Source organism: Megalops cyprinoides, chromosome 12 (genome assembly GCF_013368585.1).
Source record: "Megalops cyprinoides isolate fMegCyp1 chromosome 12, fMegCyp1.pri, whole genome shotgun sequence".
In the NCBI taxonomy this organism is placed as follows: Eukaryota; Metazoa; Chordata; class Actinopteri; order Elopiformes; family Megalopidae; genus Megalops; species Megalops cyprinoides.
This window is the reverse complement of record NC_050594.1, coordinates 14,971,753-14,998,155: the sequence shown is the minus strand read 5'-3', so window position 1 is coordinate 14,998,155 and position 26,403 is coordinate 14,971,753. Positions and strand designations below refer to the sequence as shown.

Here is a 26,403-nt window from a genome sequence, read left to right as displayed (position 1 = left end):
GAGAGAGAGAGAGAGAGAGAGAGAGAGAGAGAAGAGAGAGAGAGATGCTGAATGTAAGGGCTGGCACTGCTGCTTCTAATGAGGCTAAGATTATGATACTATCAAGTGGTGAGTGAGGGTGGAGAGTTGGTTTGCAGGCCCAAAACCACCAGTGCTTACAAACACAGATGCGCTGTGAGTCACACATACACATACACACAGACACACACACAGACACACACACACACACACCATCGTGCGGGGGCAGCCATACACACTGCTGGAGCTCTCTGCTTTCTTCTCTTCTCTTCTCCTCTCTCCATTCTGGCGGCAAACCCCCAAAAACCAAACTCCCGCCTCCCTCAGGGTTGTCTCTCTCTCTCTCTCTCTCTCGCTCTCTCGCATGCTTTTTTGTTGCTTTTAATGCAAGGTTAAGGATTTCTAGTTCTTCAAATTTGTTTTGTTGCCACTTGAAAGTTTCCTTGTGTGAGAAGAGTAGGCCACTGAGCTGAAGAAAAAAAAAATCAACAACTCACAACCAATGAGAGCAGAGAGACACGGAGTGTAAAAGAAAATAGAAGAACGCAGATGCTTGGAGAACAACAGAGAGAGAGAGAGAGAGAGAGATAGAGAGAGAGAGAGAAAGAGGAGGGAGGGAGGCTTGGTGACCTCACGTGACATGTGACGACAGCTGTTCCAGTCCCCAGAGGAGCTTGACGCCGAGGACTTGGGAGCCAGGGGTTTCGCCGACTCATTGATGCTCCAGACAGGCCTCATTCACAACCACGGGACCACAGACGGACAGCAAGGCACCTGAACCTCAACCCAAGACCGCTGCTTTCCTGCCACCGCTCGCCACTGGAGGACGTCCCCATCCAGCCTCGGTGAGTCCACTTTCAGGCTGCACGCTTTCCGTGGGATGGTCTCAACACAGTGTGGCTGCAAGCCTCTCTCTCTCTCTCTCTCTCTCTCTCTCTCTCTCTGTCTCTCTCTCTCTCGCTCTTTCCTTCTTTCACTCTCTCTCTCTCTCACACACACACACTCTCTGCCTCTTGATGCTGCGAACATATGCTGCTCTGCTCGCCGGCTTGTGGCTAGGGATTCCTGCGGTAGTTGAAAAACCCAAATTTCTAAGGCTCTACGCTCCCTCTCCCCTCGTCCTGTTTCAGGGCGAACGCCGACTACCACAAGGGGCTGCATCGGCGCGGGCATCACTCCAGCCAGGGCATGGCTTCCAACAGCATCTTCGACTCCTTCCCTAGCTACCCCACCAGTTTGCTGAGAGGTAGGTCACCAGCTCCTCTCGTCTCTTCTCACACCTATCACCCCACCCCCCCACCCCAGCTGGGCTGTCAGGACAAGATAAGCGTGACCCCCAGGGGGGACACCTCTCTCTCTCTCCTGAATTGTCTGAACATGTCACCGTTTGGCGGCTCTCAGAGGGTGAGAGAAAGTTCCGATAAGAACTGTGACAGTAACACCTCTGAACAGGGGACCCAAGGCTGTAGCATGTTGAAGAAGACACTGGCGGTTGGGTTGGTTGAGAGACTGTAGAATTATTTAGGGGGGAAAAGACAAAAGTAGAGGTCGGCCGAGGCTGAAGTCTGATGTGAAATGTTCCTGTTATCGCTGGGCCTCAGGAATTATGAATTCTTGATACAGCACTCCCATTATGGGAAGCTCACCGCAGGCATTGTCAATGCAACTTTTTCACATCAGTAAAATGCAAAGGGAGGGACGAGCAGATTGCTGTTTACTGGAACAAAGAGATGAGGCATTTAACTCCTTATACACAGAACAGGAGGCACAGGGCCCTGTGCAGTACAGCCAGTAAAGTGCGATCGTACAGCAAGGCCTTTTTCGAGAGCCAGTGCAATTTGTTTCCATGGCAACCCAGAGCATGTGGCCCTCATGACATGTCATAATGCCCATAGAATTAAACGTTTCATTTCTGATGGTATTTGAAACGTTCACTCACAGCTATGCGTACTAATTTAATTAGGATGATGTGAACATTCAGCTGGGACTATCAAGAGGAAAAGTAAGGAGGAGAACAAACAGCACAGTATCTTAGCTATTCAGTTAGCTGTGAGTTTCCCGTAAGCTCTGTCACTGATTTCTGCAAGTACCATTAATGTAAATGGGATTCGGCAGAAATGTTTCTTTTAATGTTTTGTGGAAAATACTCTGTAAGACTGGGAGACCAGGATTCTAACCTTCAGCCATTAAAACAAAACAGAAGAGCATTTGAGCTCGACATTAATTCTGCTTTTCTGTGCTCTTTAGGGGGATGATGATTTTATTGTATTTTACTGGGAAACTGGGAGCAGAAAAGGAGGATTTATGTCTGTTTGTCTGTGCAATCCAAACATGAGATTTTAATGGGTTGTGCGTCGCAGGAGATGCAGCGAGCGATTCATCAATGCACGGGGCTGAGCGGAGCGCTCTTTCCCAGAGCTTTTTTGCAAAAAAGCATCGCAAACTTCACACAGCTCTCAGCCTTTTTTCTCCAGTGCGGTCTCGGCGCAGTGTTAATTAGAGCCAGCTACAGAAGAAGCAGCACCAGACCCTAATTGTTTGCAGAATATTTTTCAAACGCTTTTTGAGTCGCGCACCCCACCGCCACTGCCACCAAACCCACCCCCCCCCCACCCCCCCTTTCATATGAGAACAAGTCTCCAAAATCCCCAGTGGGACAAGAGCCACTTGAACACATTGACGGGTGACAGTGTTCTAGAAGCACATACATATATTTGGGAATCATTTATTGCTTCCGCTGTACAAGTCCCTCTTAGTCTCTTCCTTCCCGCTCTATACATCCCAGCACAGGCAGAGGTGTCAATACTGACGCGGGGTGATAGCACATCTACGATTTCATTGCAAACGGGCGCTGAGAGCTGTCACAAAGCTGGCCTATTAAATGTTTAACTGAAGGCAAGGAGGCCAAATGAGGGAATACAATCCACAATCCGCTGTGATTTGGCGTGCGTTGGAGGCTTTAAAAAAAATGATCTTTCAACAGAATCGTTTTCTAGGGGAAGGGGGAAAACAAACTTAATAAAGTAAAACAGGGAAAAGTAAATTCTTTTAACTGCAATCACCATTCAAAACCATTAGTGAATACACAATATCGCTTTACAATCCATCTAAGTGAGAACCTGAAACCCAACTGAAAGAACGCAAAGGCCAAAAAACGATTAAATCCTCCAGTCCAATCTGAAGCCATTTTAAGTACAGGCTACATCATGTAAGCAAAACAAACCAGAAAAACACACAACATGTATTACACAGCCATTGCAAATTTGCCAAAATATTTTTTTTTACTGTAATCAAAATGAAATTAAGAGAAATGGTGGAGAAATGATATCAATGATACAATTACAAATTGGAGATAAACACATTTGTTTCCCAGTATGTCTATTGAAATGGCGTATTATCCTACATGGAGTATGCAGGCTTATATATATTTACAAAGTCAGAAAAAATAAACTTATAACTCTAAACAAGTATGGTTTAGTATTGTATCCCATAATGTTAAAATTAATGTTAAAATTTGTAGGGTGAAATTTCAGATATTTGTGTGAGTTCTTTTGTTCTAAGTCTAATTTCTGGGGAAAAAAATCTGTACTAGAACTGCAACACTGTACGATTTCTCTGGAATTTCTTTCCTCTGAAAATCTGGGGGTTGTATTCATAAGAAAGATAAACTTAACACCCATAACTGTAATTACAAGAAGTTTTGAGTGAGAGTGAGAGTGAGTAGTGAGTTTCATGAGAAAACAACATGATTCACAGCAAGCTTTGGACACCTAGAGGACTGCCTCTCTAGGTGGAAAAAAGGCTGAATTCAGTGATGCTTTAATGTCAAAGGCCAACGTCCAAAAAGCATTGCCCCAACAGTTAGGAAACAGTGTTTGCAACTGCAGAAGGTGAAGACGGCCAGTAGCTAATCTGATGTAGACGCTCTCTGCTCCTATCGCTCCACACTCACCACAATGAGGTTACACCTGCCTCTTTCCCAACGACACATTAGAGAGCTTCATCATTTATTCAGCCCGCAGATGCCTTCAGCGGAGGCAACTCACAGCGCTTTCAGTTTTTCATCTGGCACGTTCACCCAGGTGGGCACATTCATGCCGGCGGTCCAGCGCCAGGCTGCATGAGCGCTAACGCCATGGCATGGCTGGGAGTCAAATCTATAGCCCACAAAATAACACGCTGAAGTGCGAATCACTTCTCACTGTTCTACCCCCCCCCCCCCCCCCACAAACAATGAACTTTCAATTAACAAGAATCAGACACTTTTAAAAGTCACAGAAATGTTACGTTCTCATAAGTTCACGTGACAGATTTTGTTTGTCTCCCAGGAATTCTCTAGAATTCCCTCACACAAGCAGTCAAAATGATTAACAGGTTCCCTCAGCTTATTTACCATGTCTCTCAGTGTTTCCCCCTCGCAATGTAAAACATATAAGCAGATGCAGCGCTGTGACAAACTAGCTAGCTAACACTGTCCTTTACCCAACAACAGATCAGGAGAAAACAATAGAATCCTCCTGTTTTTGTTTTTTTTTCCTTTCATGGGCTCATGGGCATTCAAACACTAGAACATTCCAGAAAAAAATCAGATGGATTATGTATTGATGTATCACAATTAGATTTTCCCCTGTTACTATTGGTCATGAACAGAAGCATATGAGATATGTGGATGAATATATCTGTAACGATTCCGAGCTGGGCTGGATGTAACTGGAGGGAATGTATTAATCTTTCAGACATGTGGTGTGTATGTTTTTCCCCCTTTCCTAAATTAATATTTTACTTAATTGGAACATATTCAAAGCCATTTCTGCTGAGTGTTTTGCTCCGACTCCAAAACATCAGGACTGGCTGAGTGTGCTGAATTCTGTAACCAGATATTAAAAGTTTCGACATTCGGCAGGAGAAATAATAAGAACCTCATGATGGCCACCGAGTAGTGGAATCCTGTCTCCAATTTAGCCTGGTATAATATATATTTATAAAAATCTATGGGCATATTGAAACTGAACGATGTTCTGGAGTTGATTTGGGCAGTGAATGTTTGAGGAACCTATTTCACTTCTTCAGTCTGTCTTGCCGTTTATGCTGATCTGTCAGTGCTATGTCAGATAGAACCTCTACTTCTGGTCGTCCAGATGTTTTATGAGTTTGGAGGTGGGCTGGGGTAGGGGGGCCCCTCTGGTAGTGTCACACCTGCCCCCCACCCCACCCTGAGTCCCTGCTGAACCTCACAGCCAACAGGCCAATGTGAGACATGCTCTGAGATAAATTATGTCACAATGAAGTCTTTGAAAAAGGTCTGAAAAAGGTTTCATGTTGTGGCCAATATGTTTTTTTTCTTGGTTGGCTGGCAATTTAGAATAGAAGCGTATTAGTCTATATGTTGACAGGTTTCCAAACTCTAAGATATTTTCAGATAGACATTTGCACAAAGATATTTGCTTTATATCTGAACTTCTCTGAATCAAATATATTTCCACTGCAGGTCTGGAGGAAAAAGTCTTTGGTTGAGCATGTAATTTGGAAAGTCCTAAAGATTTTCTAGTGTATGGTAACAAATGGCATTAAGAACAACACAAAGTCACCTTTAACTGTAGGAACCATATGAACGGTTTCCTCTGAACTTTTAAAAGTTTTTTTTTTTTTTCATTCATTTCACCCACTGGCAAACTCAATTTCTGTGTGACAACTTGTCCAGATTAGCAAACACCACTTTCCCGTTGAATAGGAAGTAGTTGTCTTTTTCTAGGTTGAACCATGATCCATAAATTTTCAGAAACTACTTATTTTGAATTACGTTACAAACAGGAAAACAGCAATGGCCCCTCAGAGATTGTAACCTGCATCATCAACATTCAGCCTTAAATTTGACTCACAAGCAAGTGCTCCTGGTTTGCAATTTTACAGATCACCAAAATCAACCAAGAAAAAAAAAAAAACTGCGTTCATACTGCAGCACAGTAACACCTGCAATTATGAGTGAAAGGTAATGATGGATGTGCAGTGAATTGAGGGTTAAGAGTTGTTAATGCCTGATCGTGGCTGCGTATTTGCTGCTGCAAACTCATGAAACGAGTGGTGAGAGGAGGCTAGCCTAGGCTTCCGCTGTCCAGGCCCGGCACAGTGGGTACCGCTGTCTGTTTCCAAGAGATCTTTGAGCTTGTGCAAAATACATTAACCACACAACACAGAGTCTTATGACAGAAAAATGAGAGTGTACGACATCGTTATGTAAGAATTACTGAGCAACGGAGGCAAATAATTGGTAGGATGAGAGAGCGCAAATACACAAGCCTGTCATGATAGAACGAGTTGAGATGTCAACAGAATTTATAATGTCTAGACAAACTATTTTAACCAGAGCTGTCCAGTGTGGAAAATGAATATAAATGGGAACGTATGCATGCGTGGAGGAAAATATGCAGACATTTAAAATATTTTTGGTAATTGGATAATGAGATGGAAATGCTAAGCATATTATTTTTTTTTCTTTCTGATTGAGAAAAGCTTGCATCTCTATGATTCCAATATTCCAGCGGATGGTTTTCTTTGGGCATAATCACATTCACAAAGAGGCAGATTATTCTGCATGAAAGCTCTGAAAAAACACAATCACTAAAGTCAGTGTCATTGCTTCCCCATTGCATGCCTGCGTTAGCAGAGGACAATGCAATAGATGCTAGATGTTAGTGAACTCCTAGATGTTAGTGGACTCCAGCTAGTTAATTCATCAATTCAACTGTTCCACTCTCTGTCTAAAGTGATCAGTTGTTTGTAATTTATATGAACCATTGTTAAAGTCTCTCTTTATTTTGAACCCAGAACTCCCTGGAAAGCAGTAATACTTTCAGTGACAGGACTATCCTCGCTTTATACATAAAATGAACGAATGAATGAAGCTCCATAGCACCACATAGCACTTCATCATTTCCTTCTCTGTATACAGTCCAGAATACACTTGAAGGTCCTCTTTATATTGTTAGAAAATATTTGATTATATTTTCATTAATATTGCCTCAATTATGACTTGTTTTTGACTCCACTCCCCCAGGAAATGGCATTTCTGTTTTGGTTGTTTGTATGCAGTTTCACTTTGGTCAGTGAGTAATTAATCTGTATTTAACTGCAAATAGGAACATTTAAAAGTGTATAAAATATTCTCTAATGCCTTTTAAATAATGTCACACAGTTAATCTGGTGGTTCATGATCTATTTATTTTTATTGGTTTATAATAATTATATAAGCCATGCTTAGTGTAATAAAAAATTATTTAACGATTGTTTCCAGATGCTGCGAACAAGCCCAAACATGTTATCAGGGACTGAATGGCCATTCATTGTGTGAGACAATGGCAGCATGTTGACAAAAATAAATTGAAAGGTGATATCAGAGGACAAGTATCTAGTATGACAGTTGTAGGGGCTGAGGTGAATGACAGGGGCATCTTTTATTTAATTTTACTCAGTTTCTATTTTTTGATGCCAGCAGCTGTTTATGTTTAAGAGTTTGGCCGGTGGGTGTGGACTGACACCCGAACCCCCCTCCTATTCTCACATAGGCATACACACACACTCCCATAGACATACACGTGCATGCATACATACACACACACACACACACCTGCCATTAGTGGAGTTGTTATTATTCTCAAGAGGGTGGTGGACCTTGTTATTATTCTCAAGAGGGTGGTGGACCAGTGAAACCCTCAAACAGACTCAAAGGGTTTCTGTCTTGCTCTTTCTCTTTCGGACCTGTTTAGTGCAGGAAACACAATGTTTCTGCAGAACGGAACGCCCTGCAAATAATTGACAAACACTACATGCTGATAAATACTGACTCACAGCTCTCTGACAGGACCAACGCAGGGGAGAAGGACTTTTATTATTTATTATTATTGTGCTTAGTAGTAGTGGTGGTAATAGTATTGTTGGTGATGCTAGTGATGGTGAGGGTATTAGTGGTGTTCGTGGTGTTGGTGATGATGGTGGCATTAATGATGTTGTTGATGTTGGTGCTGGTAAGGATGGTGGAGTTAGTGATGGAGGTGGTGTTAGTGATATTGGTGATGGTGTTAGTCATGGTAGTGGTGTTAGTGACATTGGTGATGGTGTTAGTGATGGTGGTGGTGTTCGGCATGATGGCGGTGATAGTGATGTTTTTGGTGGTGGTGTTGGTGAGCGTGCTGGTTTTGAAAATAACTTTTGTTTTTGCGCCTCCTCTGCTTAGGCAACACTACCCTATGCCATGTCAAAAATGGTTGGGGGGGGGGCAAATGTTGACAAAAGTGCCAGGAAATGCAGAATCCACTACCCGCCTGGTCATATTTAAATCATTATAAGCTCTCTTTCTTCTTCTCTCTTGTTCTCTCCCTCTCTCTCCGACTCTGCCTCTATACTGCCCTCCATTCAGCAGGAGTCATCCGATCCGTATTCCGTTTAAAGCGTAAAGTTGCATTTTGGCAGGACTTTACTGAAGAGCCCTGCTTGTGTTTTCATTCACACTTTTTTGTGTTTCATTTTTTTTTTATTTTGTGTTCTAAAAGAGGCAAAGTTGGTGTCTCAAGCGAAAACACATTTTCACAATGTATTTAGAACGTTGTGATAGCATTATCAACCTGAAATGGTGCGGTGACAACTTACTGAAAACATCCCCTCCGAGGGGCCTTCTTTTGTGCTCTGTGATTAAAGTAAGTAACGCCACCGATACTATTACTACTAACAATAACTAGTTACTAATTCCTAAAGTAATGCTGACTATTGTGATTTTTGTCGTTGGTCAAAGTTTCCTTGTGATTAAACACCGGCTACATAAAAACAATACAAAAAATTTTAAAAACTATAATGATAAAAATAGTTTTTAATGCCAGAACCCCCTCTGGCCCACTTGTGACCTTCTGTTAGTCTGAGCTGATCCTCAGCTTCCAGCACACTCTTTCAGTCATCATTAACAACATGTGCTTTGTAGCCAGCACTCAATGGTTGCACTGTGGCCACACCCATCTTATCAGGAGTCCACCTATCTCTGTTGAGCTGTAGTAATTCAAAACACTCATGACACATGACTGTGGAAGGTGACTGCAAGCCACTGGGGCTTTTATTGTTACACATACAGTAGAAAATCTGGGTTTTACACACACACAGGTAATTTCTGCTGCACTAAAAAATGCACACATTTTTGGCTAGGTGTCATTTCATGAAATATATTAACACAATGTGTACCCACAGGAATGCTGTATGTGTGCATCTTTATACCACCAAATATATACTCTCTGCACGCACACAGAAATAGCCACATTTGTTTCCCACCACTTACACACACTACTCCCACACACAGACAAGAATGCCCACACACACACACACGCAGACACGCACACATTACTCCCACATGCAGACAAACACACTCACACTCATAAACACACCCACTCCACACATGCACACATACACACACACACTTCTCCAACACACAGACAAGAGCACACTTTCATGCACACACACATGCACACAGATATGCCTAAACAGATTCTACACTATTCACACACAGGAACACATTCACGCGCAAACAGGCATACAGTATGTGCACACACACACACACACAAACACACACACACACACACACACACAGAGTAACATTTATACATGCACACAGACAGAGACCTGATATACAAACAGGCACAGTCAGATACACATCCACACAGTAGGATATCAGGCCCAGGTCAGTGAGGATTCCCCCTTTTATGCAGAGGCCTCTTTAGCTCAGACCCTGCTCTGTCACACCATGGCAATGTGACAGTGTAATACTGCAAAACTAACACTATGGTTAATAGATAAGGACCAGTCTGGAGTGCTGGGACTGCTACAGAATGAATAGAAGGAGTCACTGCATTGGATGAATGGGATCTCAGCTGTCTGCGAGGCCGATCCCTTCTCATTCAGTGGCAGCCACGCAGCCCCTCCACGCTGTAGACAGCGTCTCCTGTCCCTGTGGAGCATTCTCTCATTCCCTTGTTGATTAAACAAAACTGCCGTCAAAACAGGGAGAGGAAAGGGAACCGAGAGCTGATGGTTTTCCAAAACGTTCCCTTGTGTTCGGCGGCTCGTACGCTGTGTGCGAGCGGCAAAAGTCCAGAGGAAGTGTTACTGCGGAAGGAACGATGTCCCTGAGGGTGATGTGTCAGGCAAAATGTCAAGAGACAGCACACAACAGTGTCTTGTTTATGTCTGTGACGCTACGGCTCGGAAACTGGAAAGTTTTCATGAAAAATTCTCGGAAATTTCAAAAACAATTTGTTTGATGCATTAATGAATATTGATATGATGTTATACTAAAAAAAATATATATATTATTTCAAACACATTACCATGTTAAAACAAATCTGGTGACCATGCTCACTCCCACACAATGCTGCCCACCAAAGGTGCCCTTGAACAGCACTTTCAGAAAGTGGACAACAGTAAATGTAATAGATTGTGACATGTACCATTGTGAAACACACAGACTAAAGTCTAAATGGCAAATCTCTTGCAGCAAAAAGAGATTTTCGGCATGAAGTATTTTCTTAAATCATTCATTATAGGCTATCTTTAATCAAACTGAAGCATCCAGGCCCCTCCCTCTTACCAAAACCAATAAAAGAGTTTAATCACTCTGCTGCAAAAATGTGGATAATAACAGGACAGGAGAAGCTGTAGGCTATGAAAGTGTTTTTCAGACTCTCTTTTGAGATATTTCCCAGAACCATTTTGAGTTGTTTTTGTTCGGCACATTGTTCCTGATGTGACGAAATGCACGCTCTAAGGGAACAGATAGCAACTTGCCCAAAAGGCATTCGAAGAAGTCTTCCCTCTTGAGACTCTTAAATGTATCATCTCAAGTCAACAAAAAAAGCCAAAAGAAAAACATATCTTTTTCACTGTGAGCTGAGTGGTGCTGAGAGTTGGTACTGAACAGACAGAGTACAGAGACAGTTCTTGGAGTGAATCTTGGTTACTCTCATACTCTTCTGGAGGTGAATTCTATATACTGGGAAGAGGGAGCTGACATTGCACCTATATATAAAATTAACTGTACATTTATCCCAGAAGACACTGTCATTAGGATTGGCTTACAGTATTTACAATGCAGTCTATGCAGCTCTTTTACAACTAAAGTTAAGTGACTCAAACAGCAGAGATCCATACAGGCACCAAACTCAGGGATTACAAGGGCCACTGCCCATTATATTTGCTTAGCTGCTACAGCTTACATTTTTTTCCATACTATCCATTCATACAGCTGGATATTTAGGGCTAACGCTTTGTCCAAGGGGTACAACAGCAGTACCCTACCAGGGAATCAAACCCACATTTTTTGGGTTACAAGCCCTACCAAGAACCACCCTGCTGCTGTAGATGAAGCATGGTCTGAACAAACTGTAGCCATCTACTTGCACAGTGCTCTGCTAATTGATGTGCTCAGCTGAGGAGTGACCTAATGCCACCAGAAAAGAGATACAGGAATCACAGTTTTCCGTGACTATGACGTCTAAGAGCCAAACCAAACTGAGAAACAGAAAAGTGAGAGAGACAGAAAGAGAGAGAGAAGGAGAAATAGAGGCTTTTATTTTTAAGCCTATTTATTTAACAGCTGTCACAAAAGAATAAGAACAGACAAAAAAGAACAAAACTAAAAACATAAACACAAAATCCAGATCACAAATACTGCAAACAAAGGAATCACCAAACTTTTGCATGGAAGCAAATTCAGGCAGAAAACATATTTCAAACAGACAAGGACAGAGGGAGAAAGAGAAGAAGAGTGGGAATATGTACTTCAATTTATCATAAGACAGATAAATAAACTATGGATCCAACATCCCATTGAGATAAACGAAAACGAATGAAATGTTGAACCAAAGCTGGTGAGACATACTGGACAGAGTTCAAAATCTGTGATGGAATTGGCTATGAATTTCACAAGTCTTTTTAAATGCATGCTGGAGAGAACGCTGTATGTGTGCTGGTAATTTCACCTCTATGGTGTGAGGGAACCGTGCGTGCGCACACACACCCCCACGAGCACCACCCCCAGACTTGACCTGGAGTAACTCCATTACCCTGTTTCTGCAGCTCTTCACTTCTGCAATTTCTCAGCGGAGAGGGATAAGGTCGGGATCTCCCCAGCGCTGAAGATAAATTAGTTTCTCTTTCCTTTTTTTTTTCTTTCTTCTCTCTTTTTTTCCGCCTTGTCTGGTCTGAGGGCTTTCCCACAGAGGGCCACACAGACAAGCAGGTGACTCCTCCAGACAGATGGACAGCCCACCATCCCGGCTGTGTGATAAGAGGGAACCCCTGACCAGCTCGGCCAGGACGCTGGCTTAACGGTTTTGACACTAGATTCAGACATTTCGTCTGACTCGATTCAGACGTTTCGTACCCCGTCAGAGCCTTTTTTGTTCCCTGAAAGGGCCTTGAAACGAATCCTGTTCGGGAACTTTGCTAAGTGAATTAATACCTTCACTTGATGAAGACCATTTACGTCAAAACATTGCATTCGTCAGCTTTTTTGGCACTATGCAATAAAGACGTCTTAGTGAGTTACAGAGGTTTGTGGGTACTACTGCTTTATGAATCTAACTGAAGGATATTTTCCCTGCACACTGTGCCATTTATCATGGGTTGTGTGTTCGTACATGCTGTGCTCAGCTCTGCTCCTCTAAGGCCCCTGGTCCAAATACATCAGATACAAGAATGGCAGATGCACAGGCAAATTATGATGAATATGTAAATATGTCACAATGTTTAACTCTGTGGCACATGTGTAATGTCATGACATCTGCCTCTTGACATAACATGCCACTAAATTAAGGTCCATCTGGTCAGATCCAGTAAAAAGACATTGGGCAAAAGACTCACCCCCTGTCTGAGCAGCAGTATCACCATTACCAGTCTTAGCTGAGGGTCATCTGGAAATAAACCAGCATTTGAACAGCAGATTCCAGAGTCATTGTAATCACATGATGTCACAGCAATGTGAATCTGAAAGCTTGATTTTAATATGAATAATATAATCCTTTTGACAAATGTCTTGACAGACATCTCAGGGGAACTCTAGCTATAGAGTAGTACGTACTCCTGAGGTATACTGTCAACATGACATCAACGCACAACCCAGAGGAAAGCCCTTCTTTAAAAATGCTGACAATAGTCGAGACAAAGCCCGGGCAGAATGCCTCTGACATCGCCACCCCATCATCACAAAATCACATGTCAGGTCATACTCTCACCGAAGCCGACACCGAAGCTTCCTATTGGCTTTCATGTGTCACCACCACCGGGTGAGTAAGCTGTAGTGATTGCAGTGCCAAAGCAAAAAAAAAAAAAAAAAAACTGCAAAAAAAGTCCTTTTTGCCTTTGAGGCGGTACGCAGAACTGTAGATATGAACGGCTGCCGAGAGTCGCTTATCGTCCTGCCATCGGTGTCGGCAGGATGTCGAGAACAACGGGCTGCTCGCCACTGCTGAGGTAACAGAAAAGGAGACAAAAGCGCAGCAGAAAAATAAAACATTTCGAAAAGGGGACCGAAACGCCTCTCCTTTAATCAGGGTAATGATATGATGGCGAGTCATTGGAGGGTCTGATTAGTTTAATCACAACACTGCCTCCTTGTACCCTGATTAAGTTTATAATCCCTGTGCCGTTAGTTTGGGGGGGGGGGGCACGTTAGCCCGACAGGCCAAACACAGCAATCAAAGGATTAGACTGATTTGAGTCAGAGGCCTCCATTACTCAGACCTCCTTCACTTAATGTGCGTGTTCATTGATTGTATTTGCGATAAGTCAGCTTTGCTGTCTATATGCTACCAGACATACAAGGGACGTGTGCATGTGCGTGGATGTGCAGATGTGTGCGTGTGTGTGGGTGTCTGCGTGTGTATGCATGCATGTGTGAATATGTGTATGGATGTATGGATGTGAGTGCGCATCTGGGTGTCCGTGCACATGTGGACGTGTGTCGACGTGTGTGTGTGTGTGTGTGTGTGTGTGTGTGTGTGTGTGTTTGTGTGTGCATGCTCACACATGAATGTGCAAGTGTGTGTCGATGTGTGGAATTGATCTGAACTTGTGTGTGTGTTAGTGGGGTGTATAATTTTGCTTCATTTTTACTGTGCACACGTTTAGACCTCAGAACAATTAATCAGCCAGTGACTCAACCCTTTCACTTGAATCAATTGCGCAAAAGCTGTGAGAAAAGAAGAAGTGAGCAGGGGGGGAACCATTTGGCTTGTTTGGCCTCATCCCAGCGGTGGAAGATTTCCCTTATCACAGCACTGATGCGTTGTCAGAGGTGCAGAATCAGAGAGGGTAAGGCACATCAAAGCTGCCACATTCATTTCAGGCTGGCAGTTGTGTGACTCATGGCTCAGAGTGAAACAATCTCAGCGTGTTATTCTCGAAAACGTGATCCACGCCGCGCTCTTGGTGACGCACGATGTGGCCCTCCTGTACTCCTCTCTGCACTTTGCTGCTCCTTTCAGCCTCCCTAAACCTGTCTGCTTAAGAATGGGCTTACCGCTCAGAAGTGCTCTCTGAAACGATTCCATGTGAGAATCAGATCAGCTCAGTCTACGCCGATCTCTTTGTCTTTACCACACAACCAGGTTGATTAGCTCTTCTCTCTTTTTAATGATAAGGAGCAGGCAGCTTTCACTCTCCTGGCTTTGGGAATTGATGCTAATTCAACTTAATATGATACGAACTATCACAGGGCACTACTGTATGAGTTCTGAGAGGAAGACCCAGCAGGTTTTCTGAAATTACAGCTGGGATGTGTTTTACTGTTTGCTGTTTTCTGAAATGACACCTTGGATGTGTTTCACTGTATGGTTTTCTGAAATTACACGAGGGAAGTGTTTTACTTTTTTTTCTTGTCTGAAATTACATCTGGGGGTTCCAGGGCAGAGGTGTGATATCTGTGAAAGAGATATTGAGACAGAGGGCAAAGACATGCAAGGTGAGGTGATTTTTTTTTCGTCATGGATCAGTTTGATCCAGTAATAAAACCCTATTGCATAACAATGTTACATATAAACATCCCAAAAGAGCAGCTCTAAGTGAACTCAGAATGAGAAGTTTGATTTGTGTGCGCATGTTAAGAAAATATATACAACCTGTAAACCTACAGGAAAAGCCTCTGCACTGTGCTCACCATTGCACAATGGATCCGACCCATAAGCCTGACACTGCAAAACGACCCACCAGGTCTGCGGTCTTTAGTACTGACCAGCATTCCTGAGTGTCCCGAGTCTGCCACTCGGCCGGGAGCAAACCGGTACCCCCCCCCCCCCCTCCCCTCTGCTCGGACAGATATGCGGCAAACACGTCCAGGCTTCGGCAGAGCCGCTAATTTTTGCAGTATTGTCTCATGTCTGCAAAGGAAAGCGCTGCAGACGCTTGTCAGGAAATCCGCGCTGGGTCGGAGTTTGATTTTCGTCTCGGGCCCGTGGCGAGCCAGATAATGTTGGATTGATTGAACACCCGTGGTAGGGAACAAATGCGCATTGGATATCTGGAACTGCTTCGTGCCGTATTATTCTTGAATGAGTGTGACAGAGGCTGGAATGCCCTCTCTCTTTAATTTTCAAAGGGTGCGGATGTAGAAATATAGTAACACTGCAAGGACGGGAGAGAGACAGCATAAACAGCACGTGTGACGTCTAGATCATGAGAGCAATCGTGTTAGGCGGCGTTCTTTTCCGATCGACTGTTTATTTTTGCGAAATAAATAATAATAAAAATCATGCCGCTCATACGCGGCATACCTCGCCGTGTTTTCTTCATACTTCCTGGGGACGGAGCGCAATGTTTTTGAGAAACATGTGGCTTTTGTTGCAGGCAGGAATGAAGAGCAGCATTCCTGCTGCAGCCACATGAAAGAGGCTGGCACGATGGGGCTAAGCGAGGGCAGGCTGCCCGGCTTCCTCCGCCTGACGGGGCTGCGACTAATTAACTCGAGAAACACGACTGACGCTCCGGCTCGTTCATTACTCACTCTCCTTCTTCTTCTTCTTCTTCTTCTTCTTTTTCCTCCATGTTTAATTGTACAGAGCTTCTTTTAAATCTGGATGGGGAGGGGGGTAGGGTGGGGGGGGAATCGGGCAGTCACACAGCAACACAATGGGGGCATTGTCTTCTGGTAAAAATGTGGTTTACAGACGCCGCTTAATGGCCTGGTGGTTGTTGGCAGCCGAACTCTACGGCTTCCTAATATTTGGTTCACATGCAATTTCATTTTGGGAGGACTCTGAATTATGGGTCGCCTTTATAACCAGGACATCTTTTTTTTTGCAGCTTATTTTGAGAGCTGGAAGGACAGCCTCTCTCTCTTTTTTTTACTGTTTCTATATTCGCATTATTAGTGAACCCAAATTTTGGCAGAAGCCCTCTGGGTTTGGGTTGCCAGTCAAGCATGTTGTACTGCAATCTGAAAGGTATCCAGAACTAAAATCGATATCCCTCTTCAAAGAGCGCTGTGTTTGATCTTGGTGGGACACGTAACACTAAGGGAAGTCTGAATGGAGGAAATCCAGGAGCTCTGATCATGGGTGTTTTGAGCTCAGTATTTATGAGGGTATTTTTTTAATTTTACAGGCTGGTGAAATGATCTGTGATATATACGTATATTTGTGTAAGCCTGTGTGCAGTCTGTGAAAGCGCGTTACACAAAATGGACACCGGGAGCAGTGACGAAGAGCGCCGATCTCTTTTCCTTAACAAGGTCAACGAGTTTAACGAGGTGCCGGGGACACGTCTGTGGTTTGTGCTGCACGAGGCAAGAAGGTGAGATGAGAAAGCCGTGCAAAACAGTGCAGCATAGAGCGCAAATCTGGTGTTGCTGTGGGCATGTCTGCGTGTGGGGGGCGATGACATCACTAGGAGACATCGCAGTCAAGCTGTCTCAGCTTCACCAGTGAGCAGTCTTGCCCATCGCTGTCTGTGGTGTCATGTTCACCGCCACCCGTGGTCACTAATGACCAAAATGGCATATCAACCTTCAATAAAAATATTGTCCAGAGAGGTTATACTTTCCTATGCTAAACTCTTGAAACAAGGTAAGCATACTTCAGTTTGCATATAATGCATGAATTAGATTGGGAACAGCGGTAAAGAATCTTGACTTAACTGAGGGATCAACAACCAATCTGTCCCTTTCTCTAGAAGAAATAACTAGAAAAAACGATGTACTGAGCTTAATGCTGGTGTTGAGAAATACTGAGGATGAAAGCTATATCTTTTGGCAGAAGTACTCAGAAGAAAACTCTTTCGACAAAAATTCTGATGTGTAATGGCAAAAACATTCGATATCTATCAAGAGAAATTTGATCCGATACTGATCTTGAATGATAAAGCATTTCTTTGCTCCCACATTTAATGCTGTTCTTATTGGGTAAGATGCTTGCAGATCTGGCTTTGGCGCCACTTCTCGGACCGCACACTGCATTCAATGATGCACGCTCCAGCCCTAAAGTTTCTCAGTATTCATGAAGCATTGACTACTAAAATTCAAGATACATCATATTAATTAGTATTAAGTCATTTTCTGAATTAGCCATAGGAGAGACATAGTGGGGGGGGGGGGTGTATTCAGTTCCCCGTCAATGAGTCCTCATCAAAACACTGAAGACACAGACGTCCAGTCTCTGTCTGAGTGTGTGAGTCACAGTCAGTCAGGGGGGTGGGGATGGGGTTGGGGGGGGCTGTCACTGGCAACACTTGAGAACATATTGTAGCGATTACCGCAGCGGAAAATGTTTTTCTGAAACATGCAATTACTATAGATTACAGATCGCGTTCATGGCATCAGAAGTCCTGGCAGGAGAGAGACAGAGTGAAAGAAGGAGAGAAAGGGGGGATGATTACTGCTGGTCCTCTCCATCTAAATATGAGAGACCCAAAACCCTAACAGACCCAACAGTGATAAATAGCCCAAGGGCCAGGAGAGGGCCTATAAAATGGGATTGGTCAACTCAGCATGGCAGTTAAGCTTTTGAAGCCAAAAGGCATGAGTGTTTCTTCTGCTGATACATTTCATCTCATGGAATGGAATCCTTGAGGCTCAGCAGGAGATTCCACATCCACATCTTCCACATCCAAAGAAGAACTCATACTCCCATGATGCATCTCTCTCATCTTAAACTCACACACAGCAGAATTTGTGTGGCTCAGGGAAGGTTTGTGTGACTCCACAGGGATGGAGTATGTGAGCAACTTGTGCAATGAATTTTACAGGTGTGCAGGAAATGTTTGGAGTGTGCGGGAGGTGGGGGAGGTGAAAACAGGATTGGGTTAAGCCTCTGGAAAAAAACCCCGCTCACCAGTAAAGTTCTATTCTTTTTAACAAATGAAAGATGTAAATTTAGCAGCTCCTGCTTTAAATGTAACTTTTGGGGTGTAGCAGAGTAAACAGCTGAACAAAGTGCTGTGACCGTCATTCTGAAACTCACCACAAAGCAGAGCCCCGCCCTAACAGACCAGACCTCCACCCTCTCCCTGAGCCTGATAGAGTCAGTGACACAGCCAGCCCTCTCTGTCTCCACCACCACCCCTCTCCCTGCTTCCTCCCTCAATAACTGCATGTGTTCCTATATAAACAAGAGATCACATAATGTTTGTGTATGTGTGCATGTGTATGTGTGTGTGTGTGTGTGTGTGTGTGTGTCCATATCTGTAAATGAGCATGTTTGTGTGTGCATGCATATGCATGCGCTTGTGTACTTATGTGTGCATTTGTGTGTGCATATGATACTCATAGCATCACGTTGTGTAACCTGCTGTGCATGCTCTGTGGCAGTAAGACTGCTGGTGCTTAGGAATGCCTCGGATCTCTGTGACTCCTCTTCCTCTAATTTATTTACAGTGATACTCAGAAACTCTGATTCAACAGTGTAATCATGAGATCAGGTGGAACAAAAACCAAACGGTATCCAGCCCACCTGGAAACGTGAATAGAGATATCAGCATTTTGTTTCCATCGCGTCAACATCAGAGATAAGTGACTAGAGACCTCCAGGTGGGGTTCTTCTGCATTTAAGCAAAGATTCCCCCAGCCATTTACTCTGTGCCATTTTCCACTAAATCTATTAAGTCCCACTGAAAATTGAAAGTTTGCTTATACCTTTGTAATTACAATGTTGTTACACAGAGCAGTAAATTTGACACCTATGTAACTATATAGTAACTGAAATAGAGGAGTAGATAGGTTTACTAAATTCCACATTACACATTTAATCTAATCCCCCTCCTTAACTCTAGCCATATCCCTAACCCTTACCCTTAACCTAGCCCTTTATCTGCTTTCAAAACAGTTGCAGAGGAAATATTTGTGTAATAACTGTCTGTTAGCAGTGTGCTGTGCTTGTGGCCCATTTATTGTAAAGTGTGGCCTGCTCTATTGAAACAACAACTGGTCACTTAATTATAGCACGTTGAGAGGAGTTGCATAACACTGTTGTCACCTTGGCATTAATCCACAGAGTGCTTCACAACAGCACATACTCAGCAGCTCCCTCTAGAGACAATGGATGGGTGGAGCATACTTATACCTACAGTCCTGTCTTTCTGCTCCAGTAAATATTTCCATTTCCATGTATCTGTTTGTGTGTATGTGTATTTGTGTGTGTGTGTGTGTGTGTTTGATTAAGATGAACACTGCTGTGTGAGCTCTCCTTTTTGGTTACTTCCATGTCAGAATATTGGGAAAATGTCAAGGAATGAATAAATGAATTATATTTATATTATTCCACCTAATCAAATAAGAATAATATTTATTTTTTACAGCACCCTACAGAGTGAGATTATCAGGAAAGTGCAGTGTAGGGTAGCTGCTTTAGATGATTGTGACCTTCCTCTCTCAGCTCAAAAACAAAAAGGGCAGTATTTTTAGAATATATTGACAATACCTTTTCTAACACTGTTCTATTTCATGTACAGTACAATGGTGCAATAACACATAAATGTGTTAAAGCTGCATATTCTGAAAGTATTAATTCTTTTCTTTATTAATTATTTTCTTTAAGTATTAATTCTGTTACAGCAGAGTTGAGCAAGAGCCAACCTTTATAACAGTTATTGCTTTCAGGATTTGGGATGTTATAAACTCATTTATCATTCACAGAAATACATATTTTTAAATGCCTTTTTTTGCAAAAAACAAAGTGAAAATAATTCTGTGAAAGTCAAAATGGTTTTAAAAATAAAAGCATACCACATGCTAGAGACCTCTTCCAGTTATGGTCCATGCTTAATGATTTATTTTAAATCATGCCATGTCTGTGAATATCTGGAGGTATAATTATGAATGTAAAAAAACAAACAATCAAATATTGGCAGCGTATATAGATCTGTATTCACATATCAATCAGCAATATTGCATTAGGCAGAAAAGAGGAGAAGAAAAAAAAACTTTGAAACAGAACTTTGAACTTATCACAAATTATTATTTTTATGAAAACGGAAGACACCCTTTCAGCTTTGTGGTTTAGGTTCCTGGTTCAACATCAAAAAAGACAACAAAGAACACAAAATGACTCGTGCTGACACATAGGTTTTGGGGTTGTTATGCACTGGCTATCCAGTGTGAGTAATGTTAACCTTATGGGACTCTTGTTGCTTTAACACACAGGAAGCGATGAATTTATTCCTTCTTTAACAGTGAAATGTCTTTACCTAGAAATGAGGGTGTGCACGTCACACTACAGTACTTTACCGTTGCTGACAATGGGAAAACTACTGCTGGCACTACAGTGCAATGTAATGGAGGCACTGGGCCTTTCATCCAAAGGTAGCAGGTTTCATTTACATGTGGAACGCTGCTATTATATCCTTATTTATTCTGAAATGCATTAATACACTGCCAATTTTGAATGAAACAGGCATTTTTGTACATTTTTGAAAGTACAGTACAAAGGTACATAATGAGGCCCTCACTCCCGTCCGGGACGTCTGAATTTTCACATATGACAGTGAACACTATTTAACACTATTTAGGTGATCCTCAATCCCTAATATATTTCTTGTAACTGTATTTCCTAAGAAAAAGAAGCCCAACCCAAAATCTAGAGGGCATATTCAAACTGAGAGGAAACAAACTCCATATCATGAACATTGCCCTTTTATAATACTCAGGGTTTTTTCCTAAGGAGAAAACCCCAACTGAAATATAAGGAGACATTTTTCGGAAAGAATGCATTCCGCTGGTTTAGGCCACGCTTGCCCTATAATTTGTAAATGTACAGAAATGTGCAACCGCCGCTACTGCTAAAGATAGAGATCTTTGTCTTATGTCATCAGTTAACTTCAAACTATTTCTAATTGCCCTCATACCCCTTTTAAATTAATAGCCGCCTCCCTCCAGCATCTGTGTACAAACTGAAAATAGCTCCACGGTTTACAGGAGTAATGAGATTCATATTTCCACACAGATTAAAGTAAATCCCTCTCACAGACAGAGAGCTACTTCACTGTGGAGTCCAAATGACAAAAATAAAACGTCTAATCTTTCCCTCTTTTTCAATACGTCTTCCAGCTTTTAAATACTGAACTGGTTCATATCAATCCCAAGTAAATGGAACAAAGGAATCCTGGGGCCATAAACCAATGAAAAAGAGTACAAATTTCTAGTTTATTATTTATTATTAGTTTACGTGAATATTTATTATTACAAACAAATGACAGTGTCAAATGTGTTGGACTCCTATTTTCTTTGATTGTGCAACAAAAACGAAACGATTAATGTTGCAGCAAACATGATCACAAAAGAAAATAAGATGGCTGGGGATTGGTCAGAGCAGGACTTGTAGTACTAGTTGTTTAGTTCATGAATCAGTCACAAAAACTAGTGTATCATCATCCTTGAATCCATAGTTCAGTCTGGTGTGATTTAAAGGTTAAAGGCGTCAGACACACTAAAATCAGAACATGTTAAAATATGAAACAACTATAGAGAAGGAAAAACACATATATATCCTAGTTTTCTTTTCTTTGCATTTTTTCTTCCAAGGGGTCAACCACACCAACTGCAGTTTATGAGGGTCGAAAATATGAATCAGGAGAGAAGGCCTAGAACTCATATAGGGGTAACTGTATGTGTATGCGTCCATGTGTTCGTACACTCACATTTCACTTCATGGGTTTTGAAGTTCACACGTAAGACAGCTTTGATGAGACCAAAACAGCTTTATGTGTTTTGGTTTGGAAGAAGACCAATCATTTTTTTCATACCTGCATTACTAAAAATAAATGACACCTGAATTGTGTTTGCCATAGTTTGGGACCAATACATTTGAGGAAACAAACCCCCATGTAATTCAAATAAATAAAATAATACACTATTCGCAAAGGCAATCCCTATTTTAGAAAAGCTTGAACTGATATGTCTAGAATAACCATCGTCATTCTTCACTTGTTTTCCTATGGTCTGTAAGAAAATGGTACAGTATCAAACCAACACTCCTTTCCTTAATGTATTTGTGAAAATAACGCTGTGGAATGCTTCATTTTTTTTCCTTTGTGTGAAGGCGTATAGTGCTAAATTCAGTCTTTTTTAAAGGAAGGAATAAAAAGTCTTATGTAGCCTAAATACTGTATTAAATATCATAGAGCCATCCAGCATCCATTTCATCTAAACCCCGCTCGGATCATTAAAAATCGTTCAGGGTATGGCAAGGATTGTACAGTGTGTCTGTGCGGCTGAAACTAAAGAAACTGCTGTTGAAACGCAGGAGTCTAAATATGACAGGCGCGCATTACTCCTGCGCAGGTTCGTTTTGCGTGTGGTTTGACATTAATAATGAAGCGAGGCGGGACGAGATGACAAGCTGAAATATCAGAGATGTCATTGTCCTGCCTGGCTTTATCTGGGACCGAAAATAGCTGACATTGAGAGCCGATACTCTCTGAAGAGCCGCAAGGTCCTCAAACATTTGGATACAGTAGATTAACTTTCTGAAACATAAGAAATCCTTAATTATCATCTTCATATCAAGTCTATCCAGAAATCTCTTTCCCGTAGACTAAGCCTAAAGCAGGTTAAACTCTGCACGCTAACATCGTTATGTTTATAAACTGTTAAAGCAGCTATTGGCTTTTCTGTTATTAATACGTCCTAATAATTGTGTCTGTAAAATTGTATTGCAACAATGTACTGTTATAACACAAAGCATTTCTTTTTTGTAATAGTCAGACCACAAAATCAACGGTAGAATGAATAATCTACCTTGCAGATACTATTAGCTTGGCCCAAATCGTTATACACAAAAGATAATAGCTTGGATGGGCGTAAACTCGTTCTCTAGTAAATTCTCTACTAATTATCCAGATGGATTAAGGTTTTGTCTGTTTTGACTTTGCACCGTCTTAACCAATGTTATTGCGGCAGACCAACAATATTTACGTATTGCACAAACGCGTATCACTCCAAGCTGACTCCAAATTCTGTCACCGCTTTATAAAGACTGAGCAGTGTACATCTGAACGTCATTCTGGATCAGTGGAAAATAATGCAGACATTTTATGTCGAGAAAAATAGGTTATTTTCTAATTTTCTCTTGATTTTGTTTCCCTCACTTAAAGTGGAGCCGTGATTACGAAATATGCAACATTATATGGATATATACTCCAGTTGCTGGATTGAAATCATTGCTTAATATGTCATCGTTGATCTTTAACATAAATTGTTTACTATATGGAAATGGACAACGGTTAACTACGTATTAAATGTATAACAGTGCAGTCCGGGTATTTTAATTGGTTTCTATAAATGTGGAATTTAGTCAGAGCATTTGGCCACCGTCATAGTCCCCCTCCTCCGCTTGAAAAGAAGTTCAAATGATTATTCTCCATGACTATCTGGTCCTTGGCATGCGTAAAAGGGTAATCTTCTCATTCCATTCACCTCACCACCGATTCCGCAAGCCTCTGGGCTCGAGTCTGCTCGACATCAGAGCATAAAGAAAACTAAACCCAAATCCTAAACCATACCCACCCTTCCCACAAAGCCTATCTATAGCGTCTACACACACACGCCGCTGAGCGTACAATAGAGAGACCAAGATCGCACGCGCGCGCGCGCACACACACATACATATGCACACACTCCATCGTTTCAACATATCTGTGGCATCTGCACTTACAGTATTGCAACAGAAGGCCAGACAGTCAGACAGAGAGAGCTATGATTTCTATGGTGATACTGACGTGACAGACGTAATTGTTTCAATGTACTGGCTTATTTTTTTATTTATAAGTCTATCAGTCTGACCTGAATTGCCTGGAGAGTGTGTTTTGTCCAAATATGCAGAGCAGAGTAAAACGCTCATAATCAACTGTGTCTGCTGCGTGTGCGTCGGAAAAATGTTTTTTCTGTAAACTTCTCATGTAGAAAAGGTTTTCCCCTATTAAATATTTTGCATATTGGTTTAAAGTTATGTTATGGCTTGGTTCAGTTTTACATCAAATCAAATGAATCAATTTTTATTTTACTTCAACTGGTATTCACAATTTAGCCCTTGTAAAAGATACGATACTTTCATAATTTGATTTGTTAATTAAAGGGATATTATTAGGAATAATTTTCCACGATTATCTTATTTTGAACGGCCATGACAAACCTTCCCCTTAGGTCTGAATATTTCCATTTTGTTTTCCTTTTTCAAATGTTCTCACCCTACGTATGTATGTTTAAATAATGATTTACTTTTAAGATAAGAACTGTGCGTGTGTGTGTGAACTTGGCCATTTGAGGTTAATGTTAACCTGGTCTCATTTTGAACATGGTAGTGGGGATAACCAAAAAGTAACAAAAAGTGTGTGATAGAGGTTATTGTGCGTGTTGCTGGTCAAAACTTTTTTGATGATAACCAGAGAGGCCGGCCTGTGTTTCTGTGACTCATTTTTAAATCATCATTTGATCTTTTTGGGGATGAGCTTTGTTTATATTTTTCCCTCCGGCCCTAAGAAAAGCTTGTTTTATTCCAGTAAATACTTGAGTTGTTTGTTTGTGTACTCGTGGATTATATCATCTAATTAAAATATTCTGACAGAAATGGAGTAACTAATTACTGAGTGTAAAAGGAAATTAAAATGCGTCTCTGCCTAACCACAAACCGAGCAGTTTTAGGTCTCATGAAATTTTGTTTTATCGTTCACTGGCCTTACATTTACCGTTTTCTGTCATTGTCCAAATCTGTTTTTAAGTTCTGCGGTCAGACCGATGTATTGCCCTTCTCTCAAGAAAAAAACGTGGTTTCATCATTGACATAATTGAACTCGAATATATGACAAAATTAAGCACAGACACGTGTCTGTTAAACAGCCTAATCAAGAAGACTGCCTTTGCACCGGTAGGTTTGCGAACAGAAATTAGTGCACTTGGAGGTACAGACAACCTCATATAGAGGCAGATTACATGAATACTACTAATGCTGAAAACATCTGAACAACAAGAAAAAGAGGCAAATTTTGAACACCATTTTCCCGCAACAGGACAATGTGCGGATGAAGAATCGGGTAATCGCGTTTTTTTCTTAAGGTATATATCTTTTGAGCTTACTATAAAATAATTTCTGCAATCGAATAATGCAAATTATATCTATTTTTTTTACAACCGAAAGAATAGATATGTTTTTATTTTTTAAATTCCCTGTCATATAGTGCAGCATATGTATAATTCACATACACACGTATTCCATATAATCTCCACAACAGCAAATCATTAAAGTTAAGCACGTCGCTTTAAAATAAGTTTTTGCTGATTGCGACAGACGCGTAGTTATGTGCCGCATTTTCTTTCAGAAGACTGAAAATACTTTCATGTACTGAGAGCATCTCAGCCGTCAGCTCGGCCCATGTCTTTTAAACGACAAAAGCGCCAACTAGTGTTCAAACTTAAACATTGCGAGTGTGCAGGGCGTGGCGCCTCGTGGGTGACAAAAATTTAACAACCCATTCGATTCTGAAGTGCCATCTAAAAACAATGATGTTATCATTTTCCATACTGGTATAATGGACACATCCACACGACTGATTTAATATTAAAAGCATAACTGTTTGCTCAAATCTTTGAAATATTAACACGACATTACAAGCGGAATATTTATTTAGAAGAAAAATCCCTTACTGTTTTTAAAAAACCAACTAAGTTACATTAAGATTTAAATGGTTCATTTGTAGAAATTTCATGTCCCTCACTCTGCCACTTAGTGGCATATGGTAAATGTACGTATGTATTTGAAACATGTGTTTAAAAAAAACATTTTGTTCAGAAATGACTGAATGATGAACTTACAAGACTAAGGTACCCCCCTATAGTGATGCACGCTGCGCTTAGCTTTTTTTCTGTTGCTTGTGCTG

At 41.7% G+C, this 26,403-nt stretch overlaps 1 protein-coding gene across 3 annotated transcripts in view; it reads left to right on the top strand.

Annotated features, from left to right (window-relative positions):
• The first annotated feature begins 620 nt into the window (after nucleotides 1–620).
• runx3 (RUNX family transcription factor 3) overlaps nucleotides 621–26,403 on the top strand; it is a 60,825-nt gene continuing 35,042 nt past the window's right edge. For 2 of the 3 annotated variants that reach the window (XM_036542481.1, XM_036542479.1), the window contains exons 1-2: nucleotides 621–863; nucleotides 1,149–1,264. In XM_036542481.1, the coding sequence (XP_036398374.1) occupies nucleotides 1,207–1,264 (58 nt within the window). In that variant the 5' untranslated portion in view covers nucleotides 621–863; nucleotides 1,149–1,206. Of the gene's footprint in view, nucleotides 864–1,032; nucleotides 1,265–26,403 lie in introns of those variants that run through there. The other variant, XM_036542480.1, reaches the window with a different exon arrangement.